At 40.5% G+C, this 27,180-nt stretch overlaps 1 protein-coding gene across 1 annotated transcript in view; it reads right to left on the bottom strand.

Annotated features, from left to right (window-relative positions):
* Positions 1-8,723: 8,723 nt before the first annotated feature.
* Positions 8,724-27,180, bottom strand: part of CPLX1 (complexin 1) — a 107,942-nt gene continuing 89,485 nt past the window's right edge. Inside the window, exon 4 of the mRNA XM_071424613.1 lies at positions 8,724-13,536. Coding sequence (XP_071280714.1) covers positions 13,339-13,536 — 198 coding nt within the window. The 3' untranslated portion in view covers positions 8,724-13,338. The remainder of the gene's footprint in view (positions 13,537-27,180) is intronic.

The raw sequence follows: 27,180 nt of genomic DNA, 5'->3' as shown, positions 1-27,180 counted from the left end.
TCAGTGTTTGTGACATAGCTTTAGCAGGTTTTCTAGTGGGCTAGGATATTTTGTCTGCCATATGTGTGTATCTGAGTGTGTCTGACTGATTGCATGTTCTATAACAGCCTTTCTCCCATGTGGTCTTTCTGGGTAATTTGAATAGGTCAGACTCACTCATAGCCAGCTCTGACAAGTGCTTTCATCTGCAGCTTCCTATTAGCTCCACAGTGTTTATTCAGTTCTTGTCCTTAGTATGGGAGGGAGGTTTTCAAGGCTGTGTTTATTGCTGTGGGATTAGTTCCTCCACTTCTCCCATCAGTTGTAATTGTTATTTTCAAGCAATTCCTTGACAGTGACAAATCTACAGTTGCTTACAGGTTTTCATCTTCAAAACTGTGATTGCAAGGAAATCCATACCTCATTTGTTGTTCTGTCCTGCCTTCTTTTTTCCCCCTTTGTCTTGAACAGTTTAACTTTTGTCCAGCTGCAAAAGTAACCGGGATTCCTGGATTCTTTTGAAGCACTGGTAAGCTGTAATGCTAAAATTCAAAGTAATGCCTAGCTTGAATGTTGTCACCCCACTGGATTCTTTTCTGCAGTGATGGCTACTAAAATACCAGTGCTTGGTAGTGATCACTGCATTTAGAAGATATTTTCATGTAGAGTGGACATGGTTTGGTTATTGTGTTTTACCTAACAATGTCACTGTGAAAAAGCACTACTTTTATGGCATGTTTTGTATGTGGAAGAGGTCTAAGGCAGAGGCTAAAAAGAAAAATCTATTCATTTAATTTTACCATTTTACACGCAATGTTATAAAAAATCATCCTATGCTTTATATCAGATCTTGAATTTAAGAGAAAATTGGTGAGTAATTGCCAAGTAAATTGATAGATGTGGTTTTTTGGAAATGACAAGGGGAAACATTGCTAACTGGGGCTTCAATTTGTTACTCTTAGCTTTAGAGCACGAGTTCACAGAAGATGTGTGGGACTCCAAGGAAGGTGTAACCTAGTTATTATGAATTTCCTTGTCCTGTGCTCCATCCCATTTCATATTCTTTTTGAAGACATCTGCTACTTCACATAAGGACATTTGGTTGCTCTTTTTTCTCAATGTCTTCTTGCCAAAGAAGAGCCAAGCTGTATCTGGTGACTCACAGAGATATAACAGTCTATTATCTTCTTAAAAAGACATCTCCACAGCATACCTGACCACAAAGGAAGATTAGAAGGAGGGAGCTGTGGAGGGAACCCCTACTCTGTGAAGTCAAGTCTCAGTGGTGCACCATAGCCATGCATCTTCTGCCTTAACTTTTCACAAGAGCTCATGACACAGTTGAAATATGTTTACTAGCAATGTGTCCCTGGAAAGCAATTTGTCTTTAGCAGTTAGACTGCAAAAGCTGGTAGTTTCCCAGTGCTGTCTGGTTCTCCCTTCCATTAATCTCAATGTTATTTGTACCACATTCTGCCCACACTGCTGCCTTGCAGTAGTGGCCAAAACATTACAGCTTCTATTTGGCACAAATAGAAGCTTCTTCTACAGGCACATGGCACCCATGGTCCTTCAGGAATGTGTTTCTCTATAAAGTCTCATCGCAGAGGGTGACAGAGTGACATAGTCATGTTGAGATGATGCCACTCACATGACCTCAGTGTCACTCAGAATTGCTTTGAACCTAAAGACCTGGCTTTGGATGCAGTGCATTTTTTATTAAGAAAATTCAAAGTTTTAGGTATTGGAGGCTTTTGCCAGATAAGTATCTCTGATCCCACTGGGAAATGGCAGGAATGTGCATTGTTTGATGAATCAATTAAAATTAATTTCCCCACAGCCAAGACATCTTTTTGCTTATGAATATGGGTAAATTTCTTGTTAATCTGTCATTTTTCATCACATTAATACCATCCCAAGAGCATGAGAAGCTTAGTATAGTTAATCCTCTTGAAGATGAGAGTTGTTGCTTTTTTTTCCCTACCTAAAACATGAAGGTCTTGCTTGGAAAAGCACAAATAGAGTTTCTTCACTGTCAACTGACAAAGTCTATTGGCAATAGCAAGGCAGTCTGTGAAAGATGTAAGCTTAAGTCTCCACCAATTAATGAACCAGAGCACTGTTAAATGCCAGCAGAGACCTAGGATGGGCCAGAGCCAGACATTCTCTGCCAAACAATAACACACTGGGGAAAAGGGGATGTTCATTAGCTCCAAATACAAGCTTACAGATGTGGCTGTCTGTTGTTTTTCTTATTTAAACATTCTGGGGTGACTGCACTTAAAAATGTTGCAAAAACCTGGGTGAAGCTCTCACTCTTGGAAAAGAAATGGAGTAAGCCTGGCAGAGAAATATGTTTCTTAAGCCTACCGCTCACAATAAACAAGTCCTAGGCTCCTAGGCAAAAGGAATATCCTGGCATTTTTACCCCAAAAACAAGGAAGCTTGGTGACAGCTCAGGTGTCCTATTTAAGGGGAAGGATCTGTTTCAAATTTCCCTCTTTGTCCCACTAATACCCAGAAGTTTGAGGTTCTCCACAAACATATTGGTAACCAAATAATCAAGATGCCATTAGGCAGAAGGAAAGAAGCATGGAAGCAGAAAGCAAAGTATGAAGATACTGTGTGTTGTCACTGACCTTCTGTGTTCCAGTGACAGCTGGGCAACCTGCTGGCACAGTGTGCAGTTTCTGGGGTGGTCTCCCAGAACCAATGTGGACATCAGCTTGCCAAGCTGCCCTTGAAGGCCAGGCTGTACAGCCTGTTCCACTGCCTGAAAATTGATTCTCACCAGCTTCTTTCCTGCCTGGGAAAAGCTTCTAGATGCCTGACATGGCCGGCATAACTGACAAGGGTACAAAGAAGCTACTAATCTTGTAAATTGGTGGTAGTGATGGCAGAGGTCCCAGCTGCACATCAACAGACAAAAGTAATGAATCCTGCAAACGTGGCAATGGAGATATGAGTCATTTAATGCAAGGGCGGAGCTGGCCAAAAATGTTTTCACCTGGAAATGTCTCATCCTTTCTCTTTCCTGGCAAAAAAGAGAGAGGTTTGGAAAGACAATTACGTGATGTGTAGGTCTGGGATTTGGAGTAGGGCATGTGTTTCTCTGTAATCACAAGGCAAAGCAGGAAACAGCTTTCTTTGCTAGGCAAGGAAGACAAATGTGTTTTCTGGCAGAGATTAGTTGACATGAGAGATCAGCAGACAATGCAGCAGCTCTATGAAGCTCTTCCAATATTTCCACAGCCAAGCCCTGAGCTTCTCAGGTTTATGAAACCTTTCCCCTAGCAACTGCAAGTCCTTCACTGTCAGCAAGCAGGAGTACTGCCAAGAGTAACTGTGCAGAGACTCACAAACTGCAGAAGGGAGAGGTATGTATCCTAGCCTTGTCAACATTTCAGCCTTGCTCAGCAGCCTTTTCTTGTTCCATAACATGCCACACTACTATTAGTATGTGTTTGTGCCCTTCCTTACACCTTTTGCTTTTATTTAGTCATAAAATCTGTGCACCCTGGAAAGAAGCAAGCCAGGAATTTACAAGCTGGGGCAGTAAGGGCTTAAGAGGTCTTTCATGGTCATCAGTGGAGAAACATGATGTGTACTAAGCACAGTAAGCCACTTTCTCAATGCAATGCTCTCTCTCTCTCACACACATTTCTGCTTTCTTGACCAGACAATCTCCTCTGGCACAGGAGATCTGCTGGGCAGTGGGCTCCCGACAGGCCTGTGCCTCTATCCCAACTACAGCTGGTACCTGATATCTGAAACCTTGGATGCAGCCCAGCTTGATTCCATGGGGAGCTGTTCTACACTGAAGACCTCCTGTCACCTGTCTGACAGTGACCATGGCCAGTTACAGGAATGTGGAACATCACTCACAATTAACTTGGCTTTTGTTCTGTACTAAGCATTGCTTCCCATGCTGACTACAGCCTCTCTTGGACCCTCACTCAGAACAACTAATGGGAAAGAGGCAGGAAGGGGTCTTGCAAAAGTTTTTCTCTTTGTTATCTCTTACATTATTTACTAAGATGTAAACCCTTTCAGAGTTTTATTCTTTATCTGCTTTATCTGCTTATCTGCTTTTTAAAAACAGTTTTTTTAAAAAACCAAGATTTTTGTCTTCTTGCTCTTCCTGGAAGATCCTAGGCCCTGACTTGGAAGAACTCATGTAGAGGTACTTGATGTTCTGCTTCTGCTGAGACTTTCTTTAACAACCATTTAACAACCAACAACATCTGCTGAATTACTTGACTGATACAGGACTATCTTCTCTCAGCACTCAAAAGAGGAAATGAGGACTTAAAGAAATTTTTTGAAGTGGAAAACACTTGAGGTCCCTGAGAAATAAAAAACTTCTAAGTGAAAGATGGTCATTCTCTGGTCACCTTTAAAGAGGCTTAGATCAGCTCATGCGGAGGGGAAAAAGGTCACCAACAGATAAGATTTACCATCAATGAACATTTAATTGTATTGAACTGACTATTCTGTATTGACCTGTTTGGTAAGCTTCTCTAAGGGAGCACTCCATGTGTTCTGCTGCTTAAGTATAGTGTAGAATTTAAAACAGGTAAATAAATTTCCACCTAAAAATATATGTATCTGACTATCAGCTAGGTTGCTCTAATTAATATTCTTGGTATTCTTGTATTCTAACCTGCAGAAATGTTGAGTAAGTGATATAATTTAAATCTGTTTCATCTCTTCAGTCCCAGGAGTCTTTCTGACATAGATTCCTTCGATGTTGTTGACATCTGTTTCAAGAGTCCTCAGAGAAGGCTGCTTATGTAAAGGACAAGGTATCTTGCTGAAACAGCTCAAAGATGGTTCAGTATCATTACTCTCACTTCACTAGTGGGTGAAAATTATTAGCTCTATCTTCCCCTACTCAGGCAAGTGAACTGATAATGGGCAGTGTTCTCTTTTTTTGCTTTGCACGAGGGTGGATCTCCACAACCTGCTTTTGTGCATGACTTTAAGTGTTCATGCTGAGCTATCCTTCATAGCCACAGTAAATAAGAAAACTTGTATTGTCTGCCTAGGAAATTTCCACTAAAATATTCTACTCTCATTTTTCTCCTCCAAATGTAGTACAGACCTCTGTCGAGTTAACCAAAAAAAAAAAAAAAAAACAACCCCAAACTCATGAGCAATTACCATCTGCTTGCCTATTATTTTGAATGTGTTGTGGGCATTTTTTCCCCCTCTTGTCATAGCCTGTTAAGCTATTCTGGCTCATGTCCATACTAAAAAATGCTGCAATACCACAAGAAAAGGAATGATTTTATTTTTTAGGTAATAATATGAGATCATTAGGTGTTTCCTAACACTATACTATAACAAAATGTGAAAAATTTCCAAATGCCTTGCATCTCATTTCCATTTAGCATGGTGAAACCAAATTATTTTTTTAATCATCTAAATAAGAAGGGCTTTCAATCTGTGACTTGATTGTCAGTTGGCAATACGTGTGTTGGAATTTCTTCAAATATTACTTCGAAAGAGATAATAATGGGTTTTGTCCCCAAGGGTCCCAGATGAGTTTCAGTAGCAAGATATTTTTTCAGAGAATCAATCTCTATTAATCTATTTATTTCTAAGTGCATTCACTTTAAAAGGTTCAGATTTAGTCTGAGATTCCCACAGCATTCTCCTGGCGAAATGGTGTTTCTATGGTGCACTGTTCACTTGGTAAAAAACTGTCAGGATGGCCAGAGAGTGGTGGTGAAAGGAGTTACATCCAGCTGGGGCCACTCACAAGTGGGGTTCCTCAGGGTTCAGTTTTGGGGCTGGTCCTTTTCACTGATACCTGGATGAGCGTGTCTAGGTATGGGCAATGGAGCTGGTGAAGGGTCTGGAGCACAAGTCCTGTGAGGAGCGGCTGAGGGAGCTGGGGTTGTTGAGCCTGGAGTAAAGGAGACTCAGGGGAGACCTTATGGCCCTCTACAGCTGCCTGAAAGGAGGGTGTACCCAGGTAGGGGTGGGTCTCTTCCCCAGGTAGCAAGTGAAGGGTGAGTGGAAATAATCTCTAATTCCTCCAGTAAGATCTAGACTAGATATTAGGATTTTTTAAATTTTTTTTTTTCCCCAGGAAGAATTGTAGAACATTGAAACAGACTGGAACGGGGAACTAATGGGTGGAGTCACCATTCCTGGAAGTATTCTAAAAACACTTGAATATGGCCCTCAAGGACATGGTTTAATGATAAGCATAGGGGGAGCTACATCGATGGCTGGGCTTGAGGATCTTAAAAGTCTTTTCCTTCCACAATTCTATGATTTGTCATGCTCAGTCTTCACAAAAAAGAGGTTTCTTTGCGGCTGAGGGGTGAATGTCTGATGAGTGTCTGCTCAGATCTTGGTAAGATATAGAAACCTGAAAATGTGCATCAATTTCAATAATTTAAAAGCAAGCTGGTAGATATTGGGTTTGTATATGCAGAAAATTCACAGCTTATCCAGCTATGAAACTGATAGTCCCATATCAGCCATACACTGGCTTCAGGTTGATGACACACATAAACAAATTAGAAATGATCATACACATACTTTGGCTATCTTCAGCAAAAGTAAAGTGAAAATTTAAACAGATTATGAAGTATGATTACCTTAATTACATTTCAGTACACATTCTCCCTTTTTGTGCAGACTGGCTTTTCTTGGGTTTGACTTTTTTTGACCAGCAGCTGAAAAAATTATGTTCTATTATCTGTAAATTTTAAGATTTTTTTAATTAAAAATTTAATAGAAATGAACTATACTTTCAGTCACACAGTTGTTGTTTGTGATGGTCTAAACGTCTCATAGCCCAGCTGAAATGTTCACCACACAGGTTTTAAATAAGTCGTTTTCTAATTCATAATATGCTCAGCTGCTGCAGCTTGAGGTTCCCAAATACATTGTTATATCTGACCCTCTCATACAAAAATAGTTTTTTCTGAGAAAAGCAAATCTCAAATGAAAAATTTTTTTCCATCTCATAGCACTAGCAGAATTCAGCTTCTCAGTACCAAGGGCTCAGGAAAACATGGGTGTTTGACATCACATGTTCCAGCCATTTGTCTTTTTCAGAAATACTTTTACCACCTATCTCAAACTGTCCATAAAATCACAGGTGACAGGCTGTAGCAGAGTTATCTTCAACAAGGAATACTCCAGTGCAGTTACATTCTTGATGTGGGGTTTTTTGGTGGTGGGTTTTTTGGTTTTTTTTTTTACTGAAAAGGGGAGGGTCAGTTACAGAAGAAATAAAAATCTCAGTTGGGATTTTTTAACTGGGGATGTTTATGGTTGCCACAAACCGCCGGGGATCCCAATATACAGAATAGCATCATGCCAGCATTGTTCAGTAGCCTTCATTTAAAACACATTTTCAGAGAGAGCTTTATGGACCCTAGATCATTCATGGCACTTCAGGAAGAAAATGAAATTAACACATTAAAATGGACTTAATCAGGACCATGATGAGTATCTTTCCATCCAGACTTTCATTTGGAAATTAAATATTTGCCCCAAATATGTAGTCCATGCCACCCCTGCTGACAGTGAAGAGAAGGATCTTGCAGAAGGGCTAATAATTTCATTCTTTCATCCCAGGATCAGTGTCTGAGAAATAAATCACTAATGTCTCTTCATAACTGGAGAAATTTTTAACCCCAAAGACCTTCGTGATGATTTCTTTTTTTGTTTTTCTCTGGAGAGGATTTTACCTGACAAAATGTACTTTTTAAGTGGGAAAAGGTAGATTGCACCAGCCTAACCACTGGATTTTTTTTTTTTTAAATAAGAAAGTAGAAGCTGTTTAAAAATAATCACTTACCTCCATTGCAAAATGAAGCCTTTCAAAATCCCTTGCGTTCATTCTCCAGTATCTGGATCTTATCCCCAACACTTGTCTGATATGATAGCTCTGATTCCCTTAAGCTGTCTGTTTCTTGGGGAAACCAGTGAATGGTATTTTCTTGCCCTGTTACCTTTGTCAAAGACAGACCTGTCCTGGAACCTGAAGCACATGGAGAGCCTGCCATTGAACTCATAGGCTGCAGCAGCATTAGCATGTGTCAGTTTTAGCAGTGTTGGGCTCAAATTCTGAGTAGGTGTTCTGGCACATAAATAATATGGCCTGATTCTCCATGACAGTCCTGTGGCTGCTTCTGTTAGTAAAACACCCCAAAAAATTGAATGATCAAATAATGGTCCTAAGAAAAGGTAGGTAAATGGGTATTGGGTTTTCCTATGAGATGTATGGTAATATCTCTTTCTAATGTGATGCAACACTCATGCTGAATACAACAGCTCATGATTTGTGCCTAAGCAAGTAAATGAGGCTTAGCTGTGTGGAACTTGCCATTCAAAGTGTTTATATTTGTATATATTACAAATTCTGGATCCTGAGATACATTTCATGTCATTGCAAATCAGTGTTTCACATTTTTTGTCTTAAGATCCAAACATATTCTCACTATACCATAGCTAAATGTCCATGTTTCTTTCAAAGGAGTGTTGTTCTGCTCTCAAGGAAAATTAATTCCTAGCAGCAAAACTTGTTTAAAATTTGATAATCACCTGTACACATCAAAAGTCATCAGTGTTTCTGATAAATGAAACAATGAGCATATTTATTTAATAACATCCATGTTGCTCCTCAATTCTGTTACCATTCTATTTGTATATGAGCTACCATGCTTTGATTTCCAAATGTAGCCTGATAGAATTTCACAGGAAAGCATTGCAAACAATTTATGAAATCACTGGGGTTTTTTATTGGCTGTGATTCCATTTTAAAAGAACATCATACCATTTACCCACATCATGCAGGGAAAAATACCAGTAAAATAACAAATTAAAATCACATTCACAATGTCTCTACTTTAAATCATCTTCAAGTACTGCATGCATCTGAAAGAAAGCTGGGGAGCGTTTCTACTAGAAAATGCATGATTAAGTTAAATTTTTCTCTGTGTGTATGAAAGAGAGAAACAGGCAATTTTTTAATGACAGTACTGAAACATTTTACTAACTCAGTGCATGAAGAAACAGTTATCTTGATAACATATATTCAGAACAAATACAGACAACTTTCAGATACAGAAGACATTACATTTAGATCACAACAACTAATCTCTAACAAAGCTTGTTCTAGCACAAAAAGCTTGGCAAAAAGATGTATTCAGCAGCACTAGTATGGTCTTTCTTGATGAAGGAGAGAGGCTGGGAGAGATCTGAGCCAATGTATGATACTAGAAACATAGACAGAGGAACTCCAAAGTGATTAAGCACATGGTCTTATGTTTTGTTTTATTCATTTTAAACACAAGAGTAGCATTGATAATTAATATTGCAGTCTGATTTCATATGGCTTTCTCTACATATAAATGTGAGTTCTCAAGGTCAATGGCAAACTAAATCATTTACCCTCCAAATGAGAAGGCCCTTTGACTATTTTTTTACTAACCTGTAAGGTCTTGGAGTTGTGAGGGAAAATGACTGCAGTGTCTAGCCAACAACCTTTCTGTGTAAATAAAAATGAGCTATAAAATTAAAATACCTCATTTACCTGAGATTGAACAGACCAGTGATGCAAATAAAACAATGCCATGAAAGACAAAAAGATATTCAGAATCCAAACAATGAACCATGCTTCTCTTTGGTCTCTTGTTTAAGTGCTTCATCACCTGCTTGAGTGCCAAGGGGAAAAGTGTGTGAGACAATGTTTCTGACTTCCACACATGAGCCAAAGGTGTCTGTGTCCCTTGTAACCAGTTCTGAGTGGGAAGGGAAATAGATGGGCAGAAGAGAAGGGAGAGTGCCTTGCTCTCGAGTCTGTTCAGCATGGCTTAGGCACTTCAGGACTGTGGAATGACTTGAGGAGAGGTCCACTCTCATGCAACGTGCCAAAGTTATATGAGGCAAAACCAAGCAAAACCTATCCAGTACCTGTGGCAGATCTTCTGTCATGTTTCTTATGGCAAGAAAAGGAAAATGGGAACTAGCAGCTCACACCCGGATGAACTCTCTCCTGTCAGTGGAGGAAGGGCTGGTGCAGGTGTGGCTAGTGGAGATGCAGAAGTGATGAAATGGCTGAGCTGGGAAGCCCCCACAATGAAAAAGACTCAGTAAACACTGTTTAATAAACCACCTTCCCTTTCCCTCCTACTCTGTGAACCTGGAATGAGGCCTATATGACTCAGTATGGTGATTCTATGGCCCTCATCAGGTGTTTAATCCAGATGTTCACACAGCTCAGGAGCTATGCTCACAAGGACAGTATTTTTACTGTTCTGAGCCCAGGGATAGCACTACCTGCTTAAGAAATTTTACTGCAGTCTATACAAGATCCTGACTTAGACCAGTCATTCAATGTTACAGCTGCTGAGGCACAATTACCTAAAATGATACCAAACACTCTTCCTTTCTCTCTCTCTTCTCCCCATTTTCTCCCATTTCCCCACCTTCCACAGATGTGTGCACAAACATGCACAATCAAGTTGCCAGAGAGACTGTGAAAGCAATCAGCACTAAAATTCTGCAAGGAGAATGCTAGGCAGAAAATTCTGATCTTACATCAGGAACAGTATTTTGCTGGATGAGGAAGGGAATGGGTAATGGGGGCTAGGGAAAGGTCAGCAAGCAAGTGGTAGAGAAAAACCAAAGTGAAGTGGAATAAGCTTATCTTCTCATTTGTTTGTTTGTTTGCAGAGTTCTCCAGCACAAGGCCAGGGGAATATATTAATAGACATGTTCATTTTAGCACAGGCACATTTCTGCTGGTTTTACTTATGTGTTAGAGGATGCATGCCACAGAGATTAATCAAGGCATTTCAAAAGTATTGATTTCTGTATGTCGGTGATCTATGTTGGGAGATCTAGTGACCAGTGAGTGGCTGAAATGAAGAGCCAGGCTCTGCTTTTTATCTTTTGGGGATGTTGGATACTCTTCAGCAGAGCATTAAAATGAGCTGCTGTCCCTGTGACAGAAATAGAGTTTCCAATTTTGTGAGATTTACTTAAACAGCCTCAAATTACTAGTTGCAGAATTTGCATGGGGTGAGTAGGACACTCTTCCTAGAAAATGGTAAATTGTTAAACACTACCATGCTGTACCCAAGCACAGATTCATTAAGTGTTCTGGGTCTATTGAAAGTCTCCAGAGAGAAGCAGTCATCTTGCTTTAAATGAAAGTTAGGCGGAAAAAAGTCCCACTGACATTATCCAAATGAGGAAAACTTGCCTTCTGGATAGCCCTTGGCAGCTTGTACTTGAACAAACAAGTCTTTTTCATAGATACAGCCTGAAACAAGTTGCATCTTTATCAACTTGTTCTGACTTATATATCAGTCAAACTTCTTCAGTCTCTGCCTTGGATTCAATAGAAAGTTATGTTTGAAATTATTTGAGAAGAAGCAAGGACTGTAACAACTGAAAAAAAATTGTATGAGGAGGGCATATTATATTATTCTCTTTCAAAATACTCTTTTCCTATTGCAACAGATGCTACTGGAAGGTACAGAGCTCTCATGCTCAATTCCTTAACCATGGTACAGATTTCTTCTGCTTACCTGGAATGGTGATACATGTCTTCTAAAAGATCTTATTCAGGATAATATTGAGATGTTTGCCTAAACTCAGTTGCACTGAATGAGTGGATAGAAAATCCATTGAAGTAAAATGTTAAATTTAGGTACATAATGAAGTGTCTGATATTATCCTCCTTTTTGTTGCCAGCAAGAAAGAGTGTATTTGCTTTCAAATCTCATCCATGTACTTAGGAAATTTTTGTTGTTCCCAGGACAGGGACAAGCAATGTTAGTTCTGCCAGCCAAACCCTGATTCTCCTGACAAGACTGTGAGACTGAGATGGTAAGTCAACAGCATCAACTACAGAGACCTAGCCAGATGCAAAATTTCAGGATTAGCTCTTCAGATGACAAGCCAGATACCTGATCACAAGGACCTGTGTTCAAAACAGGTCAAAATATCTATGTATTGAATCTATGTAGGTATTACCAAGTCAACATCTCCCATAGAATTTGGATTTTCTTATGCAATTATGTGATATCTGCAGTGTTTCATTGAGGAGACCTCTGTACCTGTGTCTGCAAAAGGCCACAAAGATAATGGTGAGAAAAAATCTTCTCCCACCCTGCTAGCATCAAGGGATACCACATACTTCTGTAATATTAATTAGCTCCTGCAGAGCACTAAGAAGCATCCTCACTTTACGCTTTTACAGTAGGTAGAGACTGAAACCTGCATTTTACAGGTGAAGAATCTCAGTGGGGCAGACAATAAGTGACCTCCCCAAGGCAATGCAGTAATTTAGCACAATAAACGTAATGGATATTTATAGGTCTGCCATGACTAACATTCAGACCACCACACACTCCCACACACTGCAGGAAAGGGTGGGCAGTACACAGCCATGGCAATGTGCTGGGACCCAAATGTCCAACCTGCAAGCACTGCTGGAAACAGGATGGTTGAATATGGCAGAAAGAGAAAGATTGGTTAAACAGAGCAGCAAATACACTTGTCATTGGCTTCAGAGGGGTTGGGGAGGTCCTCTATCAGAGCACAGTGCCCTCCTCTATGGTTTCTGTACGGCAAGTGCCTGACCAATTTGCTCATTCAAGGTAAATGTATGGCTAATTCCCAAAGTAACATGACTCTTGCTTAGATTCTGAGGCATTTAACTTCTACAGCATCTGAGGGCAGATGATTCACTTCTTCCACAATTCTGAGTGATGTCAGCTGTGTAAGTCATGCATGATTTACTTTCCAAAAGATCTTTTATTTATGTCACAGATGGAATTTAAACGGAAAAGCTCTGCTTCCATGGGAGAACTGAGATATCCCTTCTGAGAGCAGATGTGCTCAACAAAAAATGGCTAATGTGACCCAATCAATAGGAACATTATAATAATGATTAATTATTATCAATAATAAAAATAAGATAATTTAAAAAAATTAAAGAGGCCACTGTTCATACTTAGTGAACACTCGTTCTTGCATTGGATGGAAATGAGATTGTTCCTTTTCTATGCTTGATGTGCTGTATTTAACATACACAGTACTATGGCTTATAATAAAAGTTGTGTAGTCTGCAGCTTTTTAATCTTTACATCCATTCAGAGGCATCTACTGGATGTGACTATGTACAAAATCAAGGAATGGATGGGCAGAGGAAAGGGAAAGAGGCAGTTGGAAGGGAATGGGAAGCAAAGGGACTCCTAGTGAGCAGTAGAGGGCAGAGGTGGGGAGGACTGCGGGATGAATGGCAAGATTTAAATCCCCATTGGGCAAAAGAGAAATCCTTTGCAGTACTGTTTATGCCCATCTAACAGTCTGCAGCTATTACTTCTTGAACATGTCCTGCAGGGGCCCTGGTAAGTATTTGATGACTGTGTCTAGGATGCTCTCTTCTTCTTCCTCCTCCTCATCCCCACAGCCAGGAGGGATCGCCTTCTTTGGGCGTGTCAGACTCCCTTCAGCATTAGCTTCCAGTGCAGCCTGGGCCTCTGCTTCCTTTTCTTCCTTCTTCTTTATCCCATACTGCAGAGGAGAGATAACACATTGTCTGAATCATAATATGAGAAATAACACATCTGCTGAACAGGAAGCCAGCCATTGCATGTGGTGCATCATATTCTGCAGTAAGAACATCACATATTCTCATTTTGCTCTTTTACACAGATACTAAAAATATCGATACTAACAACCCTCCACTAAGTATAGCCTAGTGGATAGACAGCCTTCACAAGACAGGATGCTGAGATCCCTCAGAAGCAAGCACAGCAGAAATACGGGGACTATGCAGCCATGGGTCACTAGTAAAGAGAATATAAGCTCTGTGTTAGTGAAGTGTTAGGGAGGCCTTCTACTGATGTTGATCCTCCTCTTTTCTGTTAACAAGTCTGATGCTTAGGTCGATCATCTGCAATAACTTCGAAAGTCCATCTGCAGCATTTTATGGTTTATAGATGTGGCAAAACTTCAGGGAGAAATTAGTTACCCACAAAAGAAAGCAAACAGGTCAGGACAGACAGTGAAGACAACAATACTTAGATATTCTCATGTGGGACATATCCTATAACATTCATTCATGTTCTCTTTTTATAAGTGGGACAGAAAGACCTCTGTGAAAATAAACTATCATGAGAAAATCAGCTGACTCATACCATTTGAGGAGAAACACTCTGAACCCTGTGAGTAGAATGAGTACTTGAAGTTTGCTACTTCCACTAAGAACTAGCAGCATGCCACTAAGACATTAGATAAGTAACCAGAATCCTATTTTATGATATTAGATTCAAGAGGCTAGATTTAATACAGGACTAAACATATGCATATGCTGCTCTTTCCATAAGTGTTTTTTGCACTGCTTCAGAGATTAAGGTTATAGACAAGGAAAAAAAATCAACTCAAACTGCCATATGCAAATCTAGAGCAAAACATCTACCTGCAAGCTATCTTCTGTACTATCGAATGATAGAATGGGTTGGGCTGGGAGGTGAATTTCAAGGCCATCCAGTCCAAGCAGTGAGTAGGAACATTTTCAGCTAGGTCAGGTTGCTCAGAGACCTGCTCTCTTTATTCAGATCAATTCAAATTTCCCAGACTGCTTCCACTTTTTCTGATGACAACTGGAGGTTAAACTTTCTTGGTACCATGATTGTGATGCAAACGCAGGGAGTGTCCCATTTCTCAGGGCCCAGCTGAGCTTTAAAGAGGCCAGCTGTACATTTCAAGGATGCTTGCAGTCCCCAAGCTCACAGCTCCCTGTCTGGCAGCAGTATTCTTCTGCTTATCCTTTTTACCTTTTGAAAAACTACCTTAATGGCTGCTCACTATCAGCTCCTGAGCCACCACCAGTCACCTCACACACACCTGCTCAACTGCTTACAATCCATGTTGCATGAATACACTTGAAAACAACATCGAAAAGAAAATTATATATGATTTCAAAAACATCAAAGAACTAACTTGGTACCATGCACTCAGTATTTTCAAGTACCAATAAAACCTTACTGTTGAATAGACATGAATTAGATGCTATTTTCATTATTTTTTCTTTTCATTTTTTTCCTACTTCTAAAATTAGTACAAACTGTTAACCAGTAAAACCAAAAGTGCACTGCTGCATTCATGACTTTCTGATTTCCAAGGCCTGTTGGGTGTGACCTTTCCTCCTTTCTGAGCAAAGGCATTATTTTTTATTCCTTTCTCCGTCGTAATTTATATTTAAGATGACAGCAAAGTTGAAAGCAGTGGCTTTGACACACTCTAGCTCTCTAAATCAATTCTCTCATGCCAAAATGTTCATTAAGGACATTTATCTTATAATTTTTTTACCTACTGGGTGCTGGTCACACCTGATTTCACGGGAAAGATATTAAAGACAAATGATAAATCCATTCTCAGGTGCGACAAAGAAAGAATTTGACCAACTTGTAGTTACAGGGCTGTACGCCACAAAGGAGATTCAACACAGGACCAGCTACCACGCAGATGGAATGACATGCAGTGCTAGATTGCAGCCAGACTGCCCCATTCTCCCTCTCAGGCCACAGGTAGATGTTTCTAGGTGATTCCCAGTGTAATTTATATGCAGATTCTGTCTTCCTTCACCAGCTAGAGGGGAACAGTAATGGAGACATCATAAATCACAGTAACACACAGGTACCCTGCATGCTTTCAAATCCTCCATCTCAAAACAAGTACCAGCTCAAGATGCATTGATCCTCTAGCTCAGGAACAAATATTCAGCTCACAGGAAGGACTGAGTGGAACAAAACCAACCAGTTATGAGAATCTAGTATTATCATTTTAAATTTTATAATATTTTGTAATGCTTTGCATTAACAAAAATGTAAGCTGTGAAGATTCATAGGTAAATGACATACTTTAGGTTTGAAATTGTTTCAGAGGAAATAAAATTATAGAAATGAAAGTCTTAATATAAGAAAAATTTTTAAAAAGTGTCTTCACTTGGAAGAAAATTATTTCTTCCATGAAATCATTTGTCTGAAGTCAACAAATTATTTTTAAAAACATGACTAAAAATAATCTTCCTGGTGCTCTGGTTTCCCTGAGGATAGGAAATATTTCATAACTTTCAAAAAATTTGATGGATGAGAATAGTTTCATTTTTATTCAGGGTTCAACCCCACAAAATTTAATATCAAAAGCTGTATCATTACCTGCTTGGCCTTAGTCACATATTCATGTCTTCTACTATAGCAGAATTATGGACCTAACCCAGGAAGATACTGGGTTTTTAGTAAGTCTACCCTCCTGCTACTCATAAAGTTATTACTCTGTGGCCACATGGGGATTGGATTGTTGTCACTGGGTTATGTTAGCGAAATACTGTCAGCCTGGAGTCCTCAGTCATCAGCTGGGAAGAGTAGGGAAAAAACACCCAGGCCCTCACTGACTGGATGTCAGGAAAAGAACAGACTAACATACTAACATACAACACCAGCCTCCTCCCCATCTCTTTTCTTTCTTATTCATCCGTTTTTGACAAGGCAAAGTAGGTGCATGAACTGGGAACATTCTGGAAATTTGATATAATTACAGTAAGATTGTAAGGGAGTAGAGGGCTGTTGAGCCAACGGGATCTGAAGCCCAAAATGTGAACCTATCATAAATACAGTTACAATTTCTTAAGATAAGCCAACAATTCCCACTAAAAATGAACATGTTTATCTAGCAAATATCTAGGCCATGGAATGAATAAACAGTAATATCCTAGTTAAGAGACTTCCAGAAGTAATAGCATGTCTTTGGGTCAGGAGTGGAACTGACTCTGCAGGAAGACAGCAGCAATCAACGTGCAAGGGAGCAGTTTTCCTTGGATGAGATTTGGAACTGCCTACTTAGAAACAAGTAATTTATCTGAAAAAGTTAAAGAACTAAAAAAGGAGGCTTATGGGGGATACAAAGACTACTTGAAGACTGTATGGTGGGACAAGAGAAGTCAGGAGACAACTCTTCCCTCCAAGTGCTCTGAGAGCTTGAAACTGGACCTCAGTCCAAATATTACTGCATAGGAAATAATATTGTGTGAAATAATACTATGTATCACATAACACTGAGCGTTGTCTTCTGGGAAAAGGTTGGCATGTGAATTGTAGTGGTTTCATCTCTCTTCACAGAATTGAACTTTGCAGTGGTTTTGCACAGCTGCAGGTAGAGCACTGCTGAAACTATGTCCAAACAGATACAGATACAGCCATCTTTGGAAATACTATTTTATTTACTAGCTAAGGTTTGGAAAGCTACTGAGCGATTTAAATGCTTATTCCTTATCTTGCTTCCTATAAATGTTATGGGATATAAACTATACCAACAGCTCTGTATAGTTTCTGTCTGTTAAGTTTCATTCATATTCTGAACCTCAATACAAAAAAAGAAAAAAAAAATTTGCCAGACTTCAAAGCATATGGTTAGAAAAGACACTGGAAGGGCAACATGCACATCATTTTATCTCAAGAGTTAACCTGACCTGAATAAATCTTTTTCTTAGACTCCAACTTCTGAAAACCTCTCACCTATTCTGGACCTTAAATACCCTTTGCAAATAAAATATTTCTCCTCATGTCTAATGTGATTTGTCATGAAATGCCTTAAAAAAATCTGGAAAATATGCAGTTCCTGCAAAAAGACTTATCTTTCACATGTCCTTTCGGATATTATTTATCAATTGTGCAAAGTTCTTATTTTTCTCTTCCATTAGCAAAGAGAAAATCAGGCCAATTTAGATATTTCCAACATTAATGCATGGAATTTTCTGCCAGGAATAAATGATATATGTAGGACTGAAACAAACCAAGAGCAATGGGTAGAGTTCAGCACTGACCTTTAGTTCCACAACTGTGAGAGTCTAGGGTACAGAAAAAGACTCCCCTTTTATTTGATTTCTACAAACTTGCAAGTCTTTCTTTGGTCTCTCTGTGAGTGAACAGGCTGTCAAATACAGGAGGTGAGGGTGCTGAAACCCAGAGTCCCGAGTACACTGTTCTCACCACTGTTTAAAGCACAGAGCCTACTTTGATGTAGATCTGCCCAAAAATGTGCCCTGGCTTTTCTTTCACCTCAAATCTGCTGATTTCATTTTGAGCTAAATTTGGCTCCTTTTGCTTGTTTGTTTTTGTTGGTCTACTTGTCTTTCTAATCAGTTAATTCATCCTGAGCTTGATAGTGAGGATTAGTCCACAGAAAACTTGTGGGGGAGCCTTTTAACACATATTAAAGGAGGACACTCTCTTGGTCTCTCAAGTAACCCGTTTAAGTGCAAGGTCTGCCATGCAGTGTTAGAATTACACTGACTGTTTCAGGCAACTCAGACATGCTGACCCTAGATAATCTCTTTGCTTTCTGAGGAGTAAGTAAAATAAATGAACAAAGAATCACAGCCTGCCATGTGGGCAATCATGCCAATTTCAAGCTGTGGCAAGGAATGAAAGGTATGAGAGAGAATGCAGGGTGTCTCAGTCCATGACACACCAGCAGGGTGTGTGGGGGGTGTGCGTGGGGGCTCTGTGTGGAATGAGTGTAGGTGTGGGCATTTTCTTGTCTCTACATGCTGCTGCACAGCTCTGCTGACCCTGTCAATGTGTTAGCAGAAGACAGCTGATTAATAATGGAAAAGAACAAGGCAAAGTCTGGCAACCCAAACTACATTGTTCAATTGTGTGTGAGCCAAACAGGAGCACAGCTCAGGAGAGAGGTGGCAGAGAGAAAGAAAGGAAGACAATTAAACTTCAGGTAGGGGACACTTGAGATGCAAAGCCAGAGCCTCCTCTCTCCTGGAAAAGATGCTCCAATATCATCTCCTTGGGGGCTGTCAGAGTTTTCCAGGCAGTTTTCCAGCAGTGATTATTTGTAAACCTCACTCATGTCCTTTGAATCCTTTACCTCAATCAAGGTTCTACTTCCCCTGTGGCTACACATGCCTTGCTACTCTGTGGTAGCTCAGGCTTTCAGCTCTGTCAAAATCACAGCAATTCTTCTTGCATGACCTGTCTTGTTTTAGGTCTTCCAGTATGTTCTTCAATCTCATCCCCCTGTTTCTCTCAGAGGGCTCTCACAGCAAACACAGAGGCCTGCAGGTTTTCTCTTGCACCACAAACATAAATCAGATGCCAATGCAGATTTCGAAGGACTCATCTGATCTTCATTGGCCTCCCATCAGCATCTTCTTCTGGTGACACTGGGTGAATCTAGCAGTCTTTCCTTCTCCCCCCGGCAATATTGCTGCCTGAGAACCATGCCCCTGGTTTCCGTTTCAATTAGCTGTGGAACTGCAGAACAGTCCTATGGGAATATCCAGTGCCCCAAGCATCCAAGAGTAATGCTACCCTAAACAATAGATATGAAATTTGCTTTTCTGCTGCCCCACAACAGATGGAGGGCATGATAAAGCACTCCATCTGGAGGAGATCAGATCTGTACTCAACAAGCCTTGTTTGTTTACTTTGATTGAAAACAACATCATATCTGTCCACTGTTGCTGTTTAAGTGAAAACCAGAACTACATCAGGTTCCTGATTGCAGAAGCCTTCTCTGAATTTTCTGCAAACTCATATCAAGGGGAATTGTTTCACTGGTTTCCAGAGAGACCAGTCCAGACAAACCTAGTGAAAAGAAGGGGATCATAGGATTATAGAAGGGCTTGGGCTGGAAGGGACCTTACAAATATCTCCAAATCATCCCAAACTCCCTACAGGCAGGGACACCCCCCACTAGAATAGTTTGCTTAGAGTCCCATCCAGCCATGGGAGAGAGGAGAGGTGCACCAGGCCGCTAATCATCTTTGTGACCCTCCTCTGGACTTGCTCCAACAGGTTCCTGTCGGTCTTACGTTGAGGAACCCAGATCTGGACACAGAGCTCCAGATAGGTCTCATGAAAGCACAATAGAGGGATAGAATCACTTCACTAGATCTGGTGGCCAAGCTGCTTTTAATGCAAGCTGCTTTTAATGCACAGTGATTTTCTGTACTGCAAGTGCACATTGCCAAGCCATGTCAAAGTTCTCATCCACCCTCAAGTCCTTCTCCTCAGGGCTGCTCTCAATCCATTCACTGCCCAGTCTGTATCTGTGCTTGGGATTGCTCTGCCTCAGCTACAGGACCTTGCACTTGGCTTTTCTGACCTTCATGGGATTTGCACAGCCCCCCCTCTCCAGCCTGTCCAGGCACTTCTGGATGCATCCCTTCTCTGCAGCCTGTGGCTGCCCCACACAGCATGGTGTCTGTGGCAAACCTGCTGAGGGTGCCCTCGATCCCACTGTCTGTGTCACTGACAAAGATGCTAAATAGTGCCAGTTCAACTCCGAACCCTGAGGACACCACTCATCTCTGTCCACTCGGACATTGAGCCTTTAACCGCATGTAGAATCCTAGAAGACGATGCTAAATGTGTATGTCTCAAACACTGATAGCCCAATAGCTGTGGAGCCAACCATGCTGGTAATAACAGCCAAGAATTGTTGGTAGTAACAAGCCATGGGAAAGAACATGACATGGCTGGGAAATGGGGGACATACAGAGGTAAGTGCAGAACTTTTCCAGGACAAAAATCCTATTCTGGCTCCTGTAGATAAGCCCAACACAGCACAACACAAATGAGGTAAAGAAGTGGGCATGGACTGTAAAGGAGGAAACAAGAACACCCACAACCCCTGACAACCTGTCCTTCGTTACCCTCTCCTCTCCTCTCCTCTCCTCTCCTCTCCTCTCCTCTCCTCTCCTCTCCTCTCCTCTCCTCTCCTCTCCTCTCCTCTCCTCTCCTCTCCTCTCCTCTCCTCTCCTCTCCTCTCCTTTCCTTTCCTTTCCTTCCCAGAACCTTCCCTTCCCGGAACCTTCCCTTCCCAGAACTTTCCCGGAACCTTCCCTTCCTGGAACCTTCCTGAAACCTTCCCGGAACCTTCCTGGAACCTTCCCTCTGCCATTTCCTCCCCCCTCTTACTCCCTCTCTAATTCATCTCTTCCCTTCTCTCTTCCATTTCATCTTCTTTCATCCCAAAATCCACTGCCATGTGCTTATATGGTAGGTCGGGGACTAGCTAATACCAATTTCCATGCCAAGTGTGTAATTTACTAATAAAATGTTGTGAGTTTTTGTGGACCCTCTGACTTTTGTTTTACTTTTGACCACAAGGGTTTTTGAATTTTGAATGTTCTTTCCCCCATAAGGATGGGATGTTACATCACAGCTCTTCGTGTCGATCCAACCAATTCCTTAACCACCAAGTGGTCCAGCCATCAAATCCATGTCTCTCCAGCTTAGAGGATCTGCTCCATGATCTTGCTGGGCATCTTTGTTGGGATTCTTTGCTCCTGAGTTTGGAGGTGGAGATCCATATATATTGAACAGCATTTTGGACTCCTATTCACTTCAAACTTTATCCCATGGTATTCTGCCAAGCAGATCTCTGAAGAGCCTAAGGTCTGCTCTCCTGACAGCTAGTAACAGGAGCCATCCACCATACCCCTGTGGTGCCAATAACGTCCTGGCCCTGCAGGCACATGTGTGTCTTTAGCTCCTCCTGTTTTGCCCCCATGCTGGATGTGTTTGCATAGAGGCAGATGGGAAACACATTCTGGCTTAATCTACTATGCGTGCTGACTCTGCAAAAGCAAACTGGCCATTCTGCTCACTGCTCAAGTTGCAGGACTAAGCTAAGTTTTCCCAGACAAATGCCTTTTTTTCCCATTACTACACACAGGCAGTGTGAACTGCAATTTGTGAACAAATTTACTACTCTTTGGAAACCAGGACTCTGAGAAACAACAGACATAGGTATCATATACCATTAATTTTTCTGAATACTCAGCAGAAAGCATGTTTTCATTTTCTCTGTGTTTGCAAATATGTTTGTTTTGTTCTGTTTGTGTGTAGCATCCATATTAAAATAATGCCTTTCTGCAATATGGTCAGCTGCAGTGAAAGGGAATGAGGTCTTGAAAGCTTCAGGAATGGAGATAATTAAATTACTGATGACTAGCAAAGTTCTCCCATTTTGTAATCAGAGAAGAAATCTCCAGAGTAAGCAGAGAGTATCTGACTCATGAAGAAGAGCATAGGATCAGAGGCTCCAAAATACTGATTTTAGGTACCTGGAGGGTGGACTGAAAGCAGTGCACTAACTCATGACCACAGGGCCCAAGATACAGTACATACTGAAATCCTAAACCTGTTGGGTCCAGTGGAAAAATTTCTCCCCCAGAATCCAACTTGCAGCTTCAGTTAAAAAAATCTGGGTCAATTTTATTCTTCAAAGCAGTTAAGCAGGATAAGAAGAAAGAAAATTTACATATTCCACAGTAACAACTGCAGTTTAATTGCTCATAAGTTACTCATAGGAAAGTTTAGATTAGCTCCATGATCACCAAGATGGGGTCAAGCTGCAGAGGGTTCCCATGAGAACAGAGGCATGTTCCAGAGATGCAGAGCAGGTGTGCTCCTAGCCAAAGCAGGTTTTGATTTCTTGTGTTTCAAAGTCTACATTTAGTTTTCCACAAGAAAATCTTCCCAAAAGCCAATGGCAGGATCCTGGTAATGGATAAATGCAGTTGCTTGTATGAGTTCAGAAGAATTTACGTTATAGTTACATATCTGATAGAATTAAAAAAATCCATAGGATAAATCTTTCTTTATGTGTGTGCTGTGTAAGATCAGAACATAGAGTATAAGCTGCTCATCCTTCTTCCTGCCTCCTACATGTATTTCCTTTGCCAAATGAAAGCCTTTATTTTAGTATAGACTGGTATAATTATTTCCCCAGGATACTGAAGCAATTTAGATTAGACACAACTATTTCTTTTCTATAGCCTGTGTTTACCACGTGTGACAGCTCTTTTTTGTTTTGTTTCTTGTTTGTTTTAGGTTTTCTGGGTTTGTTTTTATTTTTGCATTACTAAATTTCATTTTGAAAGCTCTAGTCCAGTCAGTATGTTTTTTAAAAGAATCTAATAATACAAGTGCTCCAGAGGATAAGGAGTGGTTCACCACAGGATAAGGAGTAATATTTTTTTTTGGAGTGCAAAGCATGATGAAGATCCAGATAACTGCCAAAAGAAATATAGTTTGTACTCTACAGGCAATAGGGAATTCATTGTTAGCTCACAAGGCTTAAAAATTAATTATTATCCTGCCTTGTTACATTTGTTCTTGGTGGGGTTCAGCATTTCATTGCCTTATTGATCACAAGCAATTTCACAGATTGGAGCTTGAAGCCAGCTGAAAATTCAGAGGTTGAGCCCTAAGTGGCTGATTCATTTTAAGTTCAGCTTTCAGTAGGTAAATTGTGTGAGCTCTCTGTGTCTCATGTCTGCAAATCCTTGGGAAGGCATGAAAGCAAGATTTTTTAAAAAACAGTTTCTTACTATCAGTTTTGTTTCTAGTATATTGCTAGAACATTCCTCTGTGCACACATCAGCGATAGATATAATGAAACTTCAGGTAAGCCTTGGTGTTTTGTAGTACACTAAAAAGAGCTCATGAACATGTAGGATGGAGTTACCAGCAAAGTAATAGGTTAACAGAGCTCATCACAGCAAAGCAAGAAGGAACTTAGAAAGGATTCTGGAAGTGGTACCCTCGTACATGACTGAAAGTATGCTCCAGGTAAATTTGTGTTCCCTAGTGTAGTTCAGCACTATAGTGAGGGATATTTGCATTTAATTGTAGTCTTCTCTTAGGCAGTAGTTTTGAGGGAAATTAAAAGGATAATCTTCCATCTAAAAATATTCAACAGATCATAGATTATTACACAAAAAAAAAAAAAAAAAAGAAGACAGCCAACTAACAGGCCCAGGTATAAAAGTAGCACTCATATCACTACTGCTAAGTATTCTGGGAACTAACCTGGGAGGAAAAGAGGTCCTTAGACCAACATTTAGGTATGCATCTGCAATTTTTCTGTGCTTTCTGTGTGACCACATGGGAGACAATTAATTTCTTCTTGGTGAACAGAGAATTTAAGATTTACCCTTCTAAAGGGGCTACACTGTAAGCTCTGAAACATAGTTATTGCTTACAATGATGCCACACTGAAATATTAGAAGTTGTTTCTCTGCCATTTTCATATGTTATACTGTCCTCAGTAACTTCCCTGGGTTGATAGGATGAATTTGAGAGGACAATAAACTGCCTCAAACTTTTCAAGAAGAACTTTATCTTAAGTAACCTACACCAAAGTTGTAAATGCTGACTTTGTTGACAGCACAAGGTAATGTAATTCAGCAATAGCGAGAGACCAGGAAATATTAGTTAGGTGATTATCTTTAGTCCTTGCTTTGAGACTATTTAATTGTTGTCATCAATTCCTTGGGGATTCTTCTGTGTGCAATAAATCCTGTCATTGCACCTAGGATCTAATTAGCACAGCCACCCTGCCAGTACCTTTGTGGAGACCAAGGCATTGTCACAAACTCTGAGCCAAGACTCAGTAAAATCAAAGGTAGTTAATCAATTAGTTTCAAACCTTTGACACACTCTTGCCTCTGAAGTACAAAGAGTATTTCTCAATCCCATTAACTGGCAACAGAAGTGAGAACTCTGACATCAAAATGCTTTAAAAATAGGAAGAAAACTTCTGGCATCCAAAAGAGCAAGTAAGAAATTATGAGTGTTAATTCATATGCTGCTTTTCAGAAGGACATGACAAAATGAAGGGCAAGTCACTTCTTTTTCTCTAGCCCTTTTTGAACAGGCACGTCAGCCTCTTCCTTACATAATTCGAGGTAGTTTTCTTGCTTCCCAAGAGACTAGAGAAGACATGTTTGTAGTGAAAGCTAGTAAGGGAAAATACCTGGTTCATCTTAAAAACCCAACCAAACAGCAATAATGGTGTTGAAGTGGGAGACCCACTCAGTCTGTATAGTGTTGCTATAGTTGGGTTGCTATGACAAACCTCAAGAACTATTTTCAACTGTAAACAGCCATGGCATGAAAAAAAAAACTCAGACCATTGGAACAGCAAGCAACTAGCTGGGCTGATAACTCAAAATCCATTCTAGAGATGAGGTGCATGTTTATTTCCTCTCTGTGGAATCAGCTGTTAAGCTTTGCTCATCCTTTCTCTTGACTGGACATGGTCAGAGAACAAAAGTTTTGTGTTGTCAGGGATTTGTGACCAGGGGCAGAGTCCATGGAGCTCACAGACCACATCAAGTTAAGAGCTGTACAGCAGAAGGGGGAGACAAACCTTATGCTGAGGAACTTGCTGACTCTACTGTACATTTCTTCCAGGCATACCTTTGTCCTATGGCAACAAGACAAAGGCATTTCATCTCCTACTGGCATCCATTCACTAAAATACCAAAATGAGCCTTTTCAAAGGCTCTTTAATAATTTCAATAAATTTCAAAGTTTCTCAAGATCTTGGTTGGGGTCTCCAGTTTTTCTTGCCCTCTCCATATATGCAGGACCTCACAGCAATTCAGACAGATGGGTATGGAACAGCTGAAGTGTTAACCTCTCAATGCATGGAAGCATTCATCTTTCAGACAGTGAGTCAAGAAAGAGTAACAAGCCCATTTTCTTTCTCTTTCTTGATCTAACTGGGTGGGGATTTTCTGCCACAGTAGTGGATGGAATTCATGCAGCATGTTGGATTTTTGTCATGCCCATGTCAAAAAGCAGCAGTTCAAAGAACTTACTTATGGGATAACTGATACCTAGCCATGCTCATCTTATTCTCTGCAAGCTAAGCCGGCTGTCTATTTTATTTTCATATTGCCTGAGCACTTTAATGTCATTAATGAAACTTCCAGTACCTTTATGACTTTAATGTCATTAATGAAACTTCCAGGGTGTGGGGTGTGGGAAGCAGAGCAAGAGGGCAGAGAGACCTTAAATCACACCTTCGATGACCTCCGGGGGCAAAGACTGTTGGAAGGGAGCACATTGGTAACTGAACCTGCACATAAATGTGACCATCCACACCACCAACATGCTCAGCTGATTATGCTGCCCTGTATCCCAACATCATGAGCCACTAGGAATCCTATTGCTTAAGAAAATTATATTGCTTCAGGTCATTAATGAACAATTGTTCTTCAAATGCAAAAAAAAGGAGTAATTAAAAAGGTCTAGAAAGGATACACTTGACTAGCTTTTTTGGGATCACATGAGCTTTTTTGCATGGGGTTTTTGGCCAAAGCCTCAGCCTTTTTGGTAATGGCCCCAGTTATCCAAATTCCTGCTAAAACCTGGAATCTTTTCATGTAACAGTTTTTGTTGAGAAACTGGAGAAAAGCCATTTCAAATCTCAGTCTTTGCTGCCATAAGAGAAGTCCTGTGTTAGTGGAAGCATGCCTTTGACTAACAGTAGAGTTCTTTAAAAATTACTACCATGAAAGTACGCGCAGAAGTTAACACAAACTCAGTGACAAATCTAGGAACTCTGATACTGAGAGAAGGAACACTGTGACTTTGAGATGCACCTGAAAAAAAGGGCTCTATGTATGCAGAAGAGTGAAGCCACCAATAAGCTCAGCCCACACTAGAGCCTGGGCAGAACAAAGAAAAAGTAGAAATACTTCCCTGTGTCTGAGCTGTCTGGGCTGCAGGAGTGAAAAGAGGTGTTGTTTCATGCCCACTGACGGACAGGTCCTGGCATCACGACAACAGGTCAAGTAAGTATATACCCTGCGATTACCTTTCAGATCTTGCTTAGCAGATGCTGATGTTTCTGAGTTCAGGTACTTATTGTTCTTGACCTTATGTGCTTCATAGGTGGAAATCTGCAGGATTTTTGTCAGAGAGATTTGTATAATGTGGGAGGGTAGGAAGTTTGCACATTGGCAAAAAAATAGTGCGCAGATTTTTAAGTTGGGCACAAGCTTCTAATTCTGGAGTATTTTCAGGAAGAGTGGGAAACATGGTGTGCATCTCTTTGCTGATAGAAAATCTCCCTTTTATTTATATGTTCATGCATTCTCAGCATCCTTACTGGTAACAGCTTGCCTGTCACTTTCTCAGTGTGGCAGGTTCCTTAGCCCCAGTTCCTGCTCTTGTTTGACTTCCTTCTCACCACAGAAAGAAACTAGCCCCTCCCACTCATGTGTCAGGTGGAAAAAAGTGTAAGTCTTAGACAAACACAGCCTCTGATTGTCTGAAAACAAGCACAACTCAAAGACATAGCATGATCATAGCTGGCTCTAAAAGCACCTGCTTGCTC

The sequence above is a fragment of the Agelaius tricolor genome, unplaced genomic scaffold, assembly GCF_023055355.1.
Source record: "Agelaius tricolor isolate 1412-34295 unplaced genomic scaffold, bAgeTri1.0.p SCAF_4, whole genome shotgun sequence".
Lineage (NCBI taxonomy): Eukaryota > Metazoa > Chordata > Aves > Passeriformes > Icteridae > Agelaius > Agelaius tricolor.
Note: the sequence above shows the minus strand (reverse complement) of the source record. Positions and strands in the feature narration are given on the sequence as shown.